At 35.6% G+C, this 17263-nt stretch overlaps 3 protein-coding genes across 3 annotated transcripts; 2 read left to right on the top strand and 1 right to left on the bottom strand.

The window, feature by feature from the left end:
- Positions 1-12169: 12169 nt before the first annotated feature.
- Positions 12170-13510, top strand: LOC114541030 (the record flags this gene model as incomplete). Its single annotated transcript, XM_028561022.1, has 1 exon — positions 12170-13510. A coding segment is annotated over exon 1 (1248 nt), but the record flags the coding sequence as incomplete, so codon positions are not given.
- Positions 13498-15864, top strand: LOC114541032. The gene is made up of 10 exons (XM_028561024.1): positions 13498-14081; positions 14177-14257; positions 14372-14558; positions 14654-14740; positions 14847-14930; positions 15024-15056; positions 15144-15215; positions 15288-15360; positions 15468-15539; positions 15611-15864. The coding sequence occupies exons 1-10, from the start codon at positions 13523-13525 to the stop codon at positions 15752-15754; spliced, it is 1392 nt and encodes a 463-aa protein (XP_028416825.1). The 5' UTR covers positions 13498-13522; the 3' UTR covers positions 15755-15864.
- Positions 15756-16875, bottom strand: LOC114541029. Its single transcript, XM_028561021.1, has one exon. The coding sequence runs from the start codon at positions 16665-16667 to the stop codon at positions 15756-15758; it is 912 nt and encodes a 303-aa protein (XP_028416822.1). The 5' UTR covers positions 16668-16875.
- Between the last annotated feature and the right edge of the window lie 388 nt (positions 16876-17263).

The raw sequence follows: 17263 nt of genomic DNA, 5'->3' as shown, positions 1-17263 counted from the left end.
GGCGATTACTGACCAATTTTGTTCCTTGACACTAGCATAGCTCTTGGGATTGTGAACCTTCAACATTGTGACATTCTCTTTATGGGTATTCAAACCCCAAAAGACCCTTGCAATGAGTACGAGGATTTGTTTGATGGCTCATTGGGGAAAATACCAGATACACACAAGATTGTAACGGATAGCCCCGTACAGCCCATAGTTCATGCCCCTCGAAGAGTACCCATAGATTTACGTCCATGAATAAAATCACAGTTGGATAAGCTGGTTGACCGTGAGGTGATCGTTCCAGTGTCTAAACCAACACAATGGGTATCAAGTATGTTGGCTGTCGTGAAGCCAAACAAAATCCGGATCTGCATCGATCCATGTGATCTCAATCGCGCAATATGCCGTGAGCATTATCAGCTGACCAACGTTGAGGAGGTGACTACCGGCCTAACAGAAGCCAGGAGAGATGATCATCCCGGGAGATGATCATTGGTCGCTTGGTACCTGCATACGTTCGCTCGGAAATTAATCGTTCGAAGTCGAGATTTGTGGAAGACGCTATTGCCACAATCGTCGTCACTTACGTGTAACTAAAGAGATCGCGCCGGTTATCAGAACGGATGATTTGCAAAACGAACCGACTGATCATTTTACTGATACGGAATCTGTCTCCAGTACACCCTCTGCGGAACAAGATACCCAAGTTACTCCCAAAAATCATGATAAGGAGAACCAGAACCTGCCACGCAGCTCGGGTAGAGACGAAAGTCGGATGTCTGTTGCACCTAATACTGATCAAGAAGCAACGATTCTCCGTCGATCTACGCGAGAGAGACGTTTGCCAAAGTGGCATAAAGATTACCAGAAGCACTAAGATCTACAGCCTTTATTTTGTTTAGAAAATTTAAAAAAAACAAAAAACAAACAAACTCAACAGCAAAACATTTTAATGTTATTTATATAGACCAGTATCAAGCAATTTGTTTATATTAAGGGAAGGATGTAACGATATATCACGTCAGTATGGACGTCATGTGACTTGGACGAGGGGGTGTGCTCGCCATATTTTATTGTATCAAGAGTTGGTGTAAATACATGAAAATATACCTGGGTTTTTCTGAGAGTATTTGAGTCTACTTGTCTGTATTGTTACACCTTTCTCTTAGATTTTGTCATCAACCTTGTTGGAATTGTCCTTAAGATCTGTTTTGTTGTGGGCAGTTTGAATGTTTTGCGCTGATACTGTGTTTGAACTTGTTAAAAAGTAAGTTTTATCAATCCTAATATTACTATTGACAGTAGTTTGGAGCAGCACTCAGCCTAGCTCTTATAAACTGAAAAACACTGAAATTCTAGCGCCCACCATTTCCATGCTTAATGGTAGCAGGTTCATACCACATTTAGACAAGGATGGGAAGTTTAACTAGATTTGAGCAGTTTTGGAGTTTGGTAGAAGAATTTTTGAATATATAAAATTATTTTATATTCTAATTTGCTCCCTGCTCAACTGAATATAAACTAGAATATAAGCCTGTTTTCCACTAGGCGAATTTATTCGCGCGACGTGAAGCAATATCTAAAATCTGGTGATGTGACTCGTTCGCAAAAAAAATCCAGCAAAAAAGTAGGATCGCTTCCTAGTGCGAACAAATTCGCATAGTCGAAAACGGGCTATAGTCGTTCGTGTATAACTACCCCTAACCAACCCCTACCCCTTCTTTATACACATTTAAACTTTTTATAGATATACCTTACTCTAACCCCCTTCCCTTTTCTGCACATCTGGACTTTTTTCTTCTTTTTTCTTATCATAGCCTTAAAACAAGATTGCTATAATATACCTAACCCTAATCTCTAAACCTTTTTTGCATATTTCAACTTTTTACATATTCCTTAACCTAACCCCTTATACTTTCTCCACCCCTTTTTTTTCTTATCTGCGAACAATCATTGATGAGGAGGAGGTTAAGTTTTTTCTTTTTTCTTCTTTTTTCTTATCATAGCCTTAAAACAAGATTGCTATAAATTTTCAGTCTTGTGCAGTTGTTGCCATAGCGTTGGCTTAAGCATCTATTTGGAGCTAGAAACCAGAAACTATTTTCATTGATATAGTTCATACCAACAACCAGGCTAGCCTGTGGGCTCGTATAAACAGCCCCTAAGACAATTTTTAGACAGGAAATAGCTAGAAAACACTTGAAAAGATTCTGAGAGTTTGATACCTTTTCACAACAACTCTTTATTGAATAAGAACTACAGTTATCTTTAACAAGACATCAGCTGTTACGTCAATACTTTTTAAACAATAACATAAGGGCAATAAACTGTTTTATAGACCCAAAATATCACCCAACTGTTGCAAATATTCCTCAACTTTTGTTGCCTTTTAAAGCACACTATTGTCACTCAGTACTTGTAGCTATTGCTTTTTTGATACCTAACACACTATTGTTATTTTTTTTATATATAACAGTGCCAGAGACAGTCAATAACATAGTCATTATCTCATCCTCAGAACACTCTTGGAATGTTTTTGTGCAAGGCTGTTGTTCACAGAACAACTTGTATAGTTCTTCCAGCTTCTCATCAAATGTTACGAGACAAATTTCCTCCTCACCCACACTAAAAACTGCATTAGCAAACATTCTGCTGGTACATTCGGAAGACAACTGTACCAAGCCACACTCACTACTTTGAAATTTTCTTGTCCTTCAGCGGGGATAACTTTCTTTTTCCATTTGTTGCAAGAATGAAAACACTGCATAGATTTGATGGCTTTTGCTGGACATTGAACTTCTTCATATTTATCTTCATCTATGTCGTTGGATGTGGGATTGTCTATTCAGAGTAATGTATTTCTGCTCTTGGTAGCTTTTTACTACAACTCTGATTAAACAATAGCAGGATCCTGATTTCATTTTCCTTACGTCATCTTCCCGAAGCACTAGACGGATTGAGGATGATGAATCATCTGTTATCACTGCTTCTTGCTTCGTCAAAGGTTTACCTTTGGTCATGATAGTTCCTTCCTCTCCTCTGAAGGTCACACGTCCTACGACACTGACTTTGTTAGAGCTTTTCCCCTCCAGTATGGTTTTAATAGAGGTCATGGGAAATGAAGTCTCTTTGCATGGATCTTCGACTTTGAAGTGAAAGTTTATTTTCCCTTTAGGATTTTCAACTTTAGTTCTTTTTGTTAAATGAAGCTTGTCTTCCATTAGACCATGTATTTCGCTTGACATTGAATTTAGTCAGTTTGACCGGTGAAGTTGATTCTGATTTCGCTTTGAACTCTTTGTGTTTTTCTGCCGAAAAACAAACGGCCCTGAAGTTTTTCTTTGCAGTTTGCATTGAGAAGTCAAAGTAGGTATTATTTGTGGATTGGCTAGTTTTCAGCCCCGATAACTGGTGAATATATGCAATAACTGAATCTAAAATTTAAAATGAAATATATGTTGCCATATTCATGACAAGAAAACTTTATCTTATCAATACACCAAAACTAAACAATCACGTAAATTGGTCCCTATTCCTATGTTATATAAGTTGCAAATGCGCAACTCATTTGTGATAGCTACTATAAACTAATCCTTTTGTGATAGCTACTAACCTGAATTTGGAGAAAAAGCTGGTTTGCCACTGTCTAAAGAGGGCAAGATACAGAAATCAGGGGGAAACTAAACAAAAAGAGGATGGCCACAAAATAGAAAAGCCATAAATTAAATATAACAAAAAATACTAACTCAACGTAGAAGCCATCTTGGTAAGGTCTAAAAAACGAATAAGATAAATAAACAGTAGGTCATAACCATAAGCGCAGTTTAATTCTTGTTAATCATTCTGTTTACTTAAAGTTCGTTCAGCAATTAACTGTATTTGTTTTTCTTCCATTTGTCAGTAGATCAATGTGGGGTTTTTCTTTATTTGAGTAAGTCTATCAAATGTTACTGGTTCGATCACAAGCAAACAAAGCTCTTTCACTCGGCTGAGAGCAACATAAGTAATTCCTAAAATTGACTCTTTTTTACCAATATCAATCCAGCATTTATCTAATGTCAAACCTTGACTTTTATGAATTGTGAGAGCCCATGCAAGCCTTAATGGCAATTGTTGTCTTTCATATGTGCAATTTTCCGAATAAATAGAAACAGTAATTGGTGGAATAGGTACTCCTTTGGGTAATCCTGCAAATAAAGGCCCTTTGTAATTTTCAAATTTTCTACTACAACAGTATGGGGTGCCAAATGTAAAAAAATGTTTCAGTGCTATATTGGTTATTTTTTTATTATTTAGTTATATAGTCGTTTTTACTTAAACCACCATGTAATGTTATATGAAGTATATGTAATAATATGCAAGCCTGCAGTACCAAAATAGTATAAAATGGTAGCCATATTTGTACATTATAGTCTTTCAATATAATAATGTTCTAAAACATAACATGGTGGCAGCAGGAAGTTAAAAAAAAAACAAAACAAAAAACAATAGTTAAAGGAATAGTATAGAGACATATTGCTAAATAATTTAGAATTAGATATAGTATTAGAAGTAATCAAGTTTTTTTAAAATATTTTTTAATAATAGGGATGTAATGTTATATGAAGTATATGTAATAATATGCAAGCCTGCAGTACCAAAATAGATAAATAATAATGTTCTAAAACATAACACACCATAAGATTGTATTCAAGCAATCTGTAGATTATTTATAAACACTCAAAGCAATAAGACGATTGTTTATAAATAATCTATAGATGCTTTATAAATAATCTAATCAATCCACAAATGGTTTGTAAATAAGCAATATATTGTTTGTTGGTTAACAAACAACTAACTCATGGTTTATAAATAATCTGTAAATTGAGAGATTGTTTATAAACCATGAGTGGATCGTTATAAATAATATTTAGATTATTTGCACATGCCAAATGTAAAAAAAAGATGGCGTCTTCCAAATGTAAAATTAAGAGCTGACCTGAACAGGAAGAAGCCTGGGGATGACATACGCATTCCAGGGGAGGCTGTGATACGTACACACAAAACAGTTCCATGATGTAGAGCAAGAAAGATAGCTATTTCATTATTTGAATAGTTTTGATGAAAATAATGTCTTATTAGATCATCTCTTTCCATAGCATGGTTGGCCTGTGGCAATGCTGGGGTATAGTTTGGAAGCACACCAAAACATCCACGTACCATAAAAAATGTTAAAGGCATGAGAAACCTAATATAAAAGATAATTGTAACAGCATTATCATAAATTTTGAATGGACATGTTAGCAATTCATACATTGATCTAGCTAGGCCTCGTAAAAGAGGGCCCAAATCAATTCAATTCTGATTGAACTTTAAAATTTGTTTTGACATTGTTGCCATTCAGGTTTAAGCTGCTTTTTAATATTCTGTGTTTTTACAATAAAGTATAAAAAAAAAGATCAGTAAAACTATAAAAATATTATATACAAAAATATAAATATTTAAAAAATTAAATCATCATCATCAATTAAATCATCAAAAAATTGCTCTTTGCTATTTAGAACCTACCATATTCTTAATACTCTAATCATATTTGACTGCGCTGTATTAATCCTTGTAGTATTTTACTATGATCGTAATTTCCAAAATTCCCAATCTTTGAACTTTGGATATTGGAAACAAGGACACTAGGATACTTCGAAACTCAGAAACACGGAATATCAGAAGTCAGAAACTCGGAAATTAGAATCTTGGAAATTGGAAACTCGTAATATCGGAAATCCGAAAACTCGGAAATCGGAATCTTGGAAATTGAAAACTCATAATATCGGAAATCGGAAATCAGAATCTCAGAAATCGGAATCTTGGAAATCAGAATCTCGGAAGTCCCTCCTCGGCCATCGTAGGCATGTAGATGGAAATCACAAACTAACCAAATGAGGCTTTGTAACCCACATGGCAATTGACGGTAATTCAAGATTTATAACCATTGGTGAAACATCTGACAACACTGCAAATACCGTGTTGGAAAAATTTGATAAGGCAGTGGAAAAAATATGACAGACCATTGCATGTCAGAACTGACCACGGGGGTGAGAATGTCCATATGTGGCGAAGTATGCCGCGACACAACAGTGAGAGAAGTGTCATAGCTGGTCCATCTGTTCGCAATCAATGGGTCGAGCGTCTGAATGGTGATCTAAATGTGCAAGTTAACCAGTACTATGCTACAATTTTCAGGGAGCTTGAATTTGAGGAGAAGCTTAATGTAGCAAACAGCACTGACTAGTTTTGCTTACATTATGTGTACCTGCCCAGGATCAACAAAACACTGGCAGAATTTGTTATTGCATATAACCATCATAGTATTTCTACTGTTTGCATAAAGGCACCTAACACAGCTTCATCACTCAATCTTGCACTCAACACCATATCCCACTGTTTCGGTGCAGGAGCTTCTTCAAAACACTGATGCACTTCCCTATGTAGAAGTATTACCTACTATGTGCCCACTTCCCAGTAATGTGCTAGATAAGTTAAGGGAAGCTATTGACCCACTGGCTCCGTCAGCAGATAAAGGCAAGGATTTATACACGGCAACAGTAAACTTTATTGGTGATTATCTTGCACATCATGCAGCTTAAACTATTGGTGCAATTAATCAGATGAACATGAAGAAGAGTATCTATTTTTTGTTTTGACATACTACGAATAGTACCGGGTGGTGCCAAAAAAAGGCTAACCTGTTTGATTGAGTATTACTTCAAAACTAAAACGTCTCTTACACTGAAATAACTTTTGTTAGATTTGTGAATGTCTAACTTAAAATTTGGTATATACCATGCATATTTTTATACAATATTCCCCAAGATATCAGCGTTTTACTTTTAATACACATTTTTAAAAGTACAAAAATTAGTAAAAATGGCATAATAAATAAAAAAAGATGTTCGTTTTCAACGTTTTTCCTGATATGACTTCTTGAGCATTATTAACCCTAAAAAAATTATAAAACATATTCTGTGAAAACTCAAACACGCTGTTGTAGCTATCGCTAAACGAGGCATATTAAGAAAAGAACAAGCAGAATTCATGCGAAATTGTTTGTTAAATTAGCGGGCTACCAAACGAATTTTATCACCCATGCAACATGAAACATTTGGAACAAAGTCCAAACCAAAATAGCTAATTTTTGTTTCAATGCTTTCCAACATCTCATTACACAGAAAATAAAAAACCTAATCAATCTGTCAAATGTTTCTAGTTAAACTTCATTGAAACAGACAGAATACATGCCATAAAATACTAGGATTTGTTAACTTACTTTAATATGCCATTTTTAGCTAATTTTTACACTTTTGGAAAATCTATACTTAAATTGAAACCGCGATATCTCGGTCAAAATTGCATGAAAAACCTCATGCTATATATCAAAATTTAAGTTAGACATTACAGAATATAAAAATCATAATTTTAGTGCAATAGTTCCTTTAATTTTGAATTTATACTTAATCAAACAGGGTTACCTTTTTTTGCGCCACCCGGTATATAATTAAAGTGTTTATGCAACAGAATTTTAGCCCAACATTTTATGACTGAATATTCGAGGAACTTCTCTTAAATGCCTGCTGGAAGAGGATTTTAAAATGACAGAGTACCATTTTTGTAAAACTTCCCTACCTTGCTTAGTTTCCAAGATATTGAGGTTTGTTTCATATGCAAATTATCCTACTTGTGACATCACAATACATACATGATATTAGAAAAGTGCTTTTTCCTTTTGAAATTTGAATGAAAAATCCAAAACATTTCTGTTGCTGAATGTGTACGTGTTTCAAAAGTGGTACTTCATCATTTTAACATAAAATTTCGTGTCTTGTCCTCAAGGTCTCTTGCTTTCTCTGCAGGCAACTATATAAGATAAAACAGCAATGCATAAAACTATGTTTATATTATGTAAAATCATCTATGCAGCACATTTGTATTGTTCTCGCTGAACAAGTGGACGTATTATCTCTTTTCATTACTATATTTAACTTAACAGTTTCATGAACATGACACTGTACAGTAGGTGGATCAATCATGTTGTGGCTTGTGGGATGTTATATTGTTAAACTAACTGTTGCGTCCCAGGGAGGGAACAAAGTGTCAACCAAGGAAAACACGAGATAAAAATAAGCTTTTATTCGTAAAAACCAAGGTGAAAACTATACAAAGAACGGAAACGAATATCGTACACAAATTACAAATATTAAACAGTAAGATTAACGATTTACGAATAAATACGACAACATACATACATCTATAGCTTTACTCCACTCCGATGAATAAGTTTTAGGAAACGTAGACTTTATAATCTCTAGACTTCAATAAGTTTTAAGTTTACTCCAGCTCCTACAATTTCAAAATGTGACCTCTTATATCCTAAGGAGGCCTGGGACGAGTTCAACATAAAGTTCTTACATCAAGTACATAACACTAACATATATTGTGGAATATAAACTGTCTATTGTGTGTAATAAAAGTCTTAACAAAACATTAACCAAAAATTACTTATTACTAAGCCAACATTGGTAATACTAGAAAAAAAAAAGATGTGCAACCAGGATTAAACATAATTGAAATATAGAACGTTCTCTGGTTGAAATATTAAAATTTATTACAAGCTTTCGGCTATCAGTCTATAGCCTTCAACGGGTAGAAAATATAAATTCAAAGATGGACGCTAACTGTTAGCGTCCTTCTTTGAATTTATATTTTCTACCCGTTGAAGGCTATAGACTGATAGCCGAAAGCTTGTAATAAATTGTTAGCGTCCTTCTTTGAATTTATATTTTCTACCCGTTGAAGGCTATAGACTGATAGCCGAAAGCTTGTAATAAATTTTAATATTTCAACCAGAGAACATTCTATATTTCAATTGGTAATACTGTCTGTAAGTCTGTAACAACCAGAGTGTCAGTAGCAATCAAATCCATATGCCTTGCATTCCAATGCTTTGTCCATGTCCCTTGAGAAACTGTCAAAAGTTTTGTGGGTTGTTGGCAAGAATAGCTTAAAGCCACATGTGCTGGAAGAAGGGTAACAAACTTGTGGCTTTTCAATGTAAGCAACTTCCACTTGTTTTGTTATTCCACTAATTTAATTGCTGCCCAGTTGCAAACTGCAACACAGCACCACATTGTGTCAGTTGTTTGTCTGCAAAAATATAGAACACTTATTATAAAACCTTGGCAGTTGTGGACCTTTAAACCATATACAAAAAAAATGCCTACATAAAAAAATAATACATGAAGCATACATCACAAGGGACAAATGACATACTCTGGACAATATCACTGACCAGAGGATGTCATTTGTTCCAAATTTGTCCCTTGTGAGGCAATAGTATTATTGCTTACAGTGTGTGTTCATATGAATGGCACATGTCATTACCTTCTCCACATGCAATTGTGACTTCTCAATTGATGTATCTCATAAATAACTTTTTTGCATGTTGCTGCTGTACATTTTCGCATTCCACAAAGCGCATGCAATTCATTAAATGACTTCCTGTTAGTGGACATCTGGATTGACAAATTTTTTTTTGAAAGTGCTCAGGGTTATTTTTGGATTGCCTCCAGAACACCACAAACTTTTAACCCTTGCAACAGCTGGTTTAACGCTGACTCTCTCTCTTCCAAATTATTTCATGCAGCAGTAGGTAGCAACAAGGTGTTCCTTTTCCTTGATGTTATAACTCCAGTCCACCCTGATGAATAGCTACAGTCATATTAACCCCTGATAATTAATAATAGCCAAAATACAGGGCACAATTAGTGCATTTTGCAATGGTGTTAATGCAGAATAGATAGCAAAATGTACTACCTTAAGTACCTGCATTGCAAATATAATCAAGTACTTCTGGACGATTTACCACATCTTAGAATGTTTCTTCAGTAGTTGCTGATAGCTAAATTAAAGCAAATGGACACCCCTGAATTGTAAATAACTGCTGAATGAATCTAATTGGATCCAGGAAATTATTAGTGTTTATGAAATATTTAACCTTTAACCAACAACAACTTAGTTAACAAGAGTGACTATCACTGTGTCAAATCTTTTGTGGAGTTTGTGGTAATTTGCTTATCAGCCATGGGTGCCTGAGAAGCATTTCACATCTCTTGATAAAACTTAATCTGAAATCATTATGTACTGTCAGGGTTTAACTGCAGGCACTGCTGCTGACACATACCTCGGTAATGATGTCTCACATCTTGTTGGGAACAACATCTGGTGTGCAGTGTATTAAGCAACTTTCAGCATTTTGTGTTGCTATGTATTCAAAAACTGGTCTTGCTAAATAAGGGATCCCTACATTTTCGAATGGCGACAAACATATTTAACTTAGATTTGTGAAATTTTAATAGTGGTACCACATTACTAGGGTGCCAAGACCAGCTACAATTGCCAAACACATGGGTCTAGAAATGACCAGAAGGCACTGGATGACTTGCATAACAATATCTTAATTTATTGTCACTCTTATCTGCAAATTTTATCAGATGTTGAATTCTACTGGAAAGTGGAACATCACATAAGAGACCTGGATTGGTTGGATCAACTTTGCCATCAGAGAATAGTGCTGGAAATGCCATAGTAGCTAGAAATGGTGTTGAATATTCATTCAATGGTTCACTGTCCAACTATGGCCAATGTATTTTATTGTTTAACAGCGTTTTTTTTTCAATCGCTTCCGACTCCAATTTATCATTTTTGTTATGTGGAACGAAACTACTCGTTTCTGTAGAGCCGTTGTAAACCAAATCTTCAACATTATGGTCATCGTTCTGTACAGTCTGTACACACTCTTCAGTTAATGCTACTGTTTTTAGATTGTGCAGAATGCCATTCTCTGGTAGAGATTCTAAAGCATGCGTGTCCATTTTTAGGTCTTTGTATTGAGGATTGTTTTTAATCAACCATTTTAATGCTTGTTCAACATGCTTTTTCTTCTTACAGTTACGTACTTCAAGGCATTTATCTCTCCCTTAACAGTCACAAGAACTAAAGGTAAATTGTTAGGATAATAAGGCAATGTTTTAGCGAATGTACCTAGTTTTTGAGGCATATTTATACAATGTCCAGACTAACCACATTGCCCACCTGGTTTTAGATAAACTTGCATAAAAGGCAAAGCACGGGCAATCAGCATTTCCTCTATTTGAGTTAAATCTTGAAGCTGTCTTGGCACAGGTGATGGGATCATAAAGTTTTCTTTTGAGAATTTCTTGGAAGTTTCTTTGTCCATGCTACATCTTTTACATATGTAAGATTTCAATTTTGGTTTTGTATTAATGGCCAAACTTCAAAGCATATTGTGCATTGGAAAATTTCATACTTAATTGGACCTATGGAAGATCTTTATATTTTGTTTTGCTACTGTGTCAAAGATATTGGAAGCAAGACGATCAGTTGAGCAACATACTTCAGTTTTAGCCTGCTTTGCTCTGTTTGAATCAGCGATGTCACATTTTCTTTTGTTCCTTGTTTGAGAAAGCAATTTTTCATCACTCTATGTACTGATAACCTTTGTCTCATTAACCTCTATATTATTGCTAGTTTCATCATTAATTCATTGAACAAACAAACTTTGATCAGTTATATTTTCTGCTTTCACCTTCTTGAAATATTGATACATTATGTCTCTATCCTTACACTTCTTGTTAATTGTTACCAGCCCAGAAACATCAACAACAACATCAAAATGTAACCCCATTTTCATGATATAAATAAATAGAGTGGTCATTAATAGGCAAGGATTTATCTAGCATTTGCTTCGAAAACTTGTGCCAGCTATAACTTTTAGCACTCTTTGTATAAATATAAATATCTGTACTGAACAGTGATGTGGCTGATAATATCTCAATATCTGTCCCTCAAACTTTATCAAATGCCATTTTAGAACTTACCAAATAACGTGGTTGTAAAACAGATTCAATCACTTTCATGTGAGTTTTAATCTTATTCCTAAACTGTTTGAAATATGTTTGTCGACCAATTACTGCAAATGATAAAGCTCTAAATAAACAATTACCTTCACCCCGAAAAGAATGCTGTTTTACAGGTATTCCTAATACACCTTTTACGCAATGAAAAGCACGTGTAGTATCACGTGACATTTATATGTAAACAAAGCGTAATGTTCGGACAATGAAAACGCGCGCAATATTTAAATCGTATAGAAAGCCTGAATATATATTCGCATAATATTCATATATAAAGTAAAAAGTTGTTTCGTTAGTGCTTTGTCCGGATTATGGATGCTACTCGCGAGTCCGATGTCTTTAAAAAGATGACCGTAGTTCAAATTAAAAATTTTCTACTTGCAAGAGGAGTCAGTGTAAATGGCTATGATAAAATTACGCTGATCAAAATAGCTGCTGCGGTTGAAAGAATGTGTATTCCTCTACTTCCAACCTTAACAAACGATCGAAAGAATGGTGCTGCAAGCGATGAACGTTTGATTATTAATGATATGGAAATCGAAAACCCCTTTAAAATGTCTGTGATGAATAACTTCATCGACTCTCCATCTTTCGGTTTGTACGACATATTCAACTATTTGATTTTCCATTCGACTGCGTACGATAAGCAAGGTCTAGCTGCGTACAAATCCTTCGACGACTACAGTCTATTTGAAGATGGCCATGTAGAATCGTTAATGACTAAAACATTGAACAATGAAAGGCTTCATGTCTATGTAGCTAAGGTGCGACCAGCTATGAAGGTGAAAACTGATGATGGAAAACCTTGCTACGATCTTTGGTTTATCTTGGAAGGTCATGGTCCCAACCGAGGTAGCGTTTTGAAGGCGAAGTGTATGTGCAAAGGAGGCCGTGATGGGGGATGTAAACACATCGGGGCCGCCATGTATTCGCTGGAAGAGGTGCTGAACACGCGAAGTAAAGATAGCGTGACAAGTGGCAGTTGTGTGTGGGTCAAGAAAGCTAGCGCTAGTACGAAAGCATGCGAAGTATCTGACCTAGTGATTGAAAAACCAAAATTACCTTCGTACAAACTGAGGAAGAGGGACCACGCATATTCTCAAAACATTGACGTGGACGTAAGAGCTCATAAGGACCAAAAGCCCATAAAGAAAAGAAAGCTGAGAAGACTTACCGGATTGATGAAACTAATGAAACAACGTCCTGCCATTCTGCCAGTACTCCAGAAACGATACTGCGCACCAAAGAAATCTCCAACACTATTGACCATTGAAAATGGTGACAAGAGTACAAGTGGTACCAGTTCAAGTGATGGGATCATGAAACGTAAAATTTCTATTTGCATGGAAAGCAACAAGCATGCCACAGAAGATTTAGTGTTTCAAAAGTTATCATTCACAGACAAGGAGATTGATGATATCAACCAGGCTACGGTAAAACAGTTCCAGTGCAAAGAATGGTATTGTGAAAAAGCTGGTTTCATTTCAGCATCGAAAGTTAAGCGTGTTGTTACCAGACAGGCAACTATTGAAAACAGACCAAAGAAGACAGATGTCAGCTGTCTGGTAAACATGATTACAAATCCCAAAGTACCACCAAACATTGTTCTGCCACAACAACCACACAACTCATTAACATGGGGGTTAGTTCATGAGACAAGTGCAAGGGATGCTTACTTACGAGTTGAAAGGCACAAACACCACAATATAAAGTTAGTGTCTAAAGGCTTTCTCATTTCAAAGAAGAGAAAATTTCTTGGTGCCAGTCTCGACAACATAAAGACATGCCAGTGTTCCAGTAATTGTCCAGATGTTGTTGTCGAATATAAATGTCCATGGAAGCACAAAGATATGCATCCCAAAAAAGCGTTTTTGACACCAGAAATTGGTGGTATTGAAAAAGATAAGACCTTCTGTCTTACCAAAAGCAGTGCATACTATCACCAGATCCAGGCACAAATGTTTGTTTCTGAGCTTTTTCATTGTGACTTTGTTGTTTGGACAAGTCAAGGAATTTTTGTTCTGCCAGTATCATATGATGCTGCATTTATGGACCATGTTTGCAATCAGTTGGAAGCATTTTGGAAAGCAGAAGTTCTCCCTTGTATGATGGCAGACTCAAACTTGAATGGTAATTATGTTTATTTGTCAATATATATCACAGAGTTACAATTTCAGATTGTATTTCAAATTGTGAAATATATGTTTGTTCTGTTGCTTGTCTAGTTGCTAACACAGTAACTGGGGACAATCTAGATACAAACAAAGAAACTGCACCTAGAGTTACAAACAACAATGGGCATTCAGGTGAGTCAGTGCAGTGCACTGTGCTTAATTAAATTACAATTAGTTGTTCAGCTAGATAGTGGTTTACTAACTAAGTGATCACAAATACATTCTATGTTATCTATATTTATTTAGTTTCCCCTATGGTAACCCAATTACCTTGCAATGAACCTTGCAATATGCAAGTTATGGATTGTGATGGGAACAATTCCACTACAACAACATCATTCAAATTTCACGGTATTGAAGTGTATGAGCAAGATATTACAACCCTCGAGCCAGGAATGATGCTTAATGACACAGTTGTAACTGTCTTATTTGAGTAAGTGTATAAAAGCTTGTGATATTCACTTCATGTAAAATTCATACACAGAACTGGTTAAATTAATATCACAAAAAAAACACTTCTTATTGTAGAGAACTTGCTTGTCCATTCCCAGTCATCGATTCTCTTTTTTATTCTGTTCTTTGTGGGGAACAAGATGTAAGAAAAGCAACAAGCAGGTATTTCTCAATTACTGCATGCATGCACAAGTATTTATTATTAAATTGGTCATGACCATGCATATACATGTCTATCTGGTATCAGATTATGTTTTATGTAATGTAGGTCTGAACGAATCCTATCAGCCCAACCATTTTTCAAGGCAGATATTTTGAAAAATGACTACATAGTAATTCCAATCAACAGGAGGTATGAAACAACCTGATGATTACTTAATTTAAATGTAATCCACAATAGAAAATTGTTCTATCCTAAATGAACTATATATTCATTTACTTGCAGGCTACACTGGTTACTAGCCATCATAACCCCATGGTATTATGTGCAGTATTATATTTTTTGTCTGTAATTAAGTGTTAATTACTTATAATTAATAATGTTGTATTGCATTACATTTTACAGGCATGTGCTTTTTTTGGACTCTTTATCCTGGGAAATTTCTAGCAAAAGAGCTGAAATGAAGTATTTAATCAGGTGGGTTTGTTGAGGCCAATATAGTTGTGCACATGCAATTAATATTGTATTCATGTGTCTTCTTTTATATAGTTATTTAGATCATATGTCTAATATATCAGGGAATCCCAATAGATGCACAAGTTTGAAATGCCATGTTCTAAAGGTTTGTGATATATATGTGCTATATATCTTGTATTTCCAAAGTGTATTAGGTTTAACCTCTGTTCAGTGTTCTTTTAGATGCAACCATTTTTTGTCTATTATATATAGGTTCCAAGGCAGGATCCTCATACTAACAACTGTGGGATTTACATAGCAATGTTTCTCAGTAGCTTTGAAAAGGTAAATGGTATTCAATATGTCAATTGAATAGTTTTCTATTACTCTACAAAAAGTGCTTTCTCTAATTACAGGACATTGAAAAATATGAGGAAAATCCTGATGAGTATGTCAAATTGACTCATTGTTGGTTCACAGAAGATGAAGCTGAAGAAAATAGAACCAGGATTAGAAACCAACTTACAGGACTGAGTTTATTGGCAAAACATAGAAAATAATTTACAGCTCAAGTCTACAGTATTCTTCCTCCTTGTTTATACAACTGGGCTGCAAATTTACTAATGCAGCACAAACAGCAATTATTGAGTTTACATGAGGCTTCATTGTTAAAGGGAAAGCACCTTTCAGAATAGTAAAACATTTTAGTTTTCTGATCATTCTTTCAATATGTACTCTTATTGTGGCCACACGTCGAGTTTGAGTTGATGTTACAGCAGACACATTTCCTTTCCTTAAAAGAGGTGGGGCCAAAAGCTTTGCTTCTTTGAGTGCTAGCAGGTCTTGAATATTAAAACCTTTGTCGGCCATCACCACATCACCTGCTTCAAGATGATCCAAAAAACCACTTTCTTTTACGATTTCTTTATCACTAATACTGCCAGTGAAGAGTCTTGAAACAAAATTAAGATGAGGTAAAGGAGACATTGAGATCAACAACTTGAAGGTATTGGTGGACTTGTACTGGCTGTAGGTGGTTCTTTGGCAGTGTGGTCTCGAAGGTTTCTCTACATAGAATTCAGTGCAATCAATGATAGCTCTGAGGTTCTTTATACCACGAAGTGCCGTTGGAAATTCAATCCCTTGCAAATCATTTAACGTTGAGAAGGGCACAAAACATTTTAGTTCCTTACTCATGAAGAGAATCCAGGTTACAAAAATCCGGCTACCAGTCCCATTAGAAATGCCAAATATACCACTTAACATTTCAATACTGACATTCCTTCTCAACCTTATTAATGTGAACAGAAACTGTTCCCTGGTTGTGAGTTTGCACATATCATACTTCTTCTTGATATACATACTATGGCTGGTCGTCAACTTCGTTCTCTTTTTACCCCTCCAATAGTGAATTCGTTTTGCTTTTTGTTTTAAGATTTCATTAAAAATCGTATCAAGGCATTCCTTGCTCATGCCTGCAAAGACAATAAATAGTTGTAATAAATCACGTCACACAGCTTGTTTTAAAACAAAACTAACTACTCACCTGTATAGTGCATCGTTTTCTTTGGATCGTCCACTTTAGCTAGGAAAAGATGCTTATGCATCTCAGCACTGTCTACCAACATTTTGTCTTGATATGGGTTCAAATGACAAAGCTCAACGTTGGTCTAAACATAAATGTGAACACTATCACCGAAATTCACGCGCAAAATTCAGTACTGCTTTTATCAGCTCACCTGCGTACTACAAACAACTGATTGTTCAATCTTGTCGTCTACAAACGTTTCTACGTTAGAAGTTTCGTCGATGCTAGGATGATCTTCGTTGTTGGATTTGTCGCTGCACAGATTGCTGCAAGGGCCAACAGTCGCAGCACTATTTGCACTAAACGACAACAATATCTCAGCGACATTAAGTTCGGTGTCGGTCTTGCAACAATTCGTCGGTGCTTGGGCTAGCATTAGCAGCGAATTTGCAGCAGATTTTACATCACTTCGACGAGGTTTCTTCACGGGCTTCTGTCTGGCAACAGGGATTTTTCGTTTACGGTTCATCATGCGCTGCTG

Source organism: Dendronephthya gigantea, unplaced genomic scaffold (assembly GCF_004324835.1).
Source record: "Dendronephthya gigantea isolate DGI-Jeju-01 unplaced genomic scaffold, DenGig_1.0 000261F, whole genome shotgun sequence".
Lineage (NCBI taxonomy): Eukaryota > Metazoa > Cnidaria > Anthozoa > Malacalcyonacea > Nephtheidae > Dendronephthya > Dendronephthya gigantea.
This window is presented reverse-complemented; position numbering and strand designations above follow the sequence as displayed.